At 34.5% G+C, this 1448-nt stretch overlaps 1 protein-coding gene across 1 annotated transcript in view; it reads right to left on the bottom strand.

The window, feature by feature from the left end:
* Positions 1 to 1448, bottom strand: part of LOAG_17853 (hypothetical protein) — a 7670-nt gene that overhangs the window by 4342 nt on the left and 1880 nt on the right. The window contains exons 5-7 of the mRNA XM_020450517.1: positions 1201 to 1282; positions 700 to 868; positions 102 to 259 (exon numbers count right to left, since the gene is read on the bottom strand). Coding sequence (XP_020305797.1) covers positions 102 to 259; positions 700 to 868; positions 1201 to 1282 — 409 coding nt within the window. The remainder of the gene's footprint in view (positions 1 to 101; positions 260 to 699; positions 869 to 1200; positions 1283 to 1448) is intronic.

The following is a 1448-nucleotide window of genomic DNA, read 5'->3' as shown; positions in this document are numbered from 1 at the left end:
CTTCATAGAGGAATCTTCATTTTTTCTCGCTCGAAATGTCTTAAAATTTCAAATGATTATATGACCACTAACAGAAACCAACAAAACAAATAAGTCCCTACACCGTCGATATGCCAGAACAGTCTGTGGACAAAAATTGTTGGTGGTTAAGCTCTGCAATTTCCTATCCGCATTTTTTCCCGACAGATCTCTGTCAAATGCATTTGCTAACACCGCACGCATCAGATGAGATCCTTCGCTGATTTCCTTCTCACTGTACCTACAAAACGATGAGTTTCAAATTTATATATTTTTAATAACTTACACAAGTCACACGGTGTCTAGTGGAAAGGGATGACAACGGTACTGTAAATTCGAAACAACTATCAACAATGAAAGCCAAATAGTTACATCAAATGCAGAATAATCAGCGAAAGCTTTTACGACATGGTTTGGCTATTTTAATCGTATGTCCTTTTTAGAAAATTCATGTACAGTCCCATCAGAAGTGCGCTACGAGAGACACTGGACAACTGGACAAACCTAACAGTGCTGGTAGAAAAATCAGTTTCCGTTTAGTAATTTTTTCAATAAGCAAAAAAATCATAAAATTTCCTGCACGACGTTAAACATGTGCATGTTGCCATTCCCCAATCTTAGTATCGAAGGATGAGAAGACATCACCTTCCGAGTCGTAAAAAAAATGGAACGGAACTTTACCTTTCAATAATTTCTGGAATCGTCGCGAAAATTCGCCCACCGATTTCGAAATTACCATCTGATGTTCGTTTTATTTGAAATTTTTCAATATGTGTACCAGTATTTACCATAAGCGTGTATGAATTTGACTGCATAATGGAATGCCGTAAAAGATAACAACCATTACCACCTGTAATTTAACCCATAAATAAAGTGACTAATATCTATAAAGTTGCAAAAAAAAGAAAAAAAGAAAAATTAAACGACGGAGTTTTCAATTTAAAATTCCAGTTTTTTTTTATAAAAAATTACGAACTTTAAAGACAGAATCATATCACACTATTTTCTCATCGGGTAAACTAACAAATTACCAAGTGATGGTACCTCATATTCCGAACAGAAACTCCCATAAGTTTCTTCAAGTTATTTCACTTCATTAACCCACTAGCTAGGTGAGTTCGCAAACCTTTCCCCTTAAATATGAGAATTAAATGAATTTGTATAGGGAAGTGTAAAAATTACACTGTGTTAGCCGTTGTGTAAGCACATTCATTGGTTCATCATGAAAATATGGCAATTCTTCGGGTTTCACACTTTTGTCATTCTGCAGTAATAAATGAATGAAATTAAAACAACGGCTAATTTTACCGCTGTTGCACACATCGAAAAGCAAAAGAAATAAGTGGAAAGAATTGATGATTAACTCATAATTCCATTCCAGTTTTGAAAAAATGCCATTTTGCTATTTTCGCAATTGTCAACTTCTTATT

Source organism: Loa loa (assembly GCF_000183805.2).
Source record: "Loa loa unplaced genomic scaffold supercont3.139, whole genome shotgun sequence".
Taxonomy (NCBI): domain Eukaryota; kingdom Metazoa; phylum Nematoda; class Chromadorea; order Rhabditida; family Onchocercidae; genus Loa; species Loa loa.
This window is presented reverse-complemented; position numbering and strand designations above follow the sequence as displayed.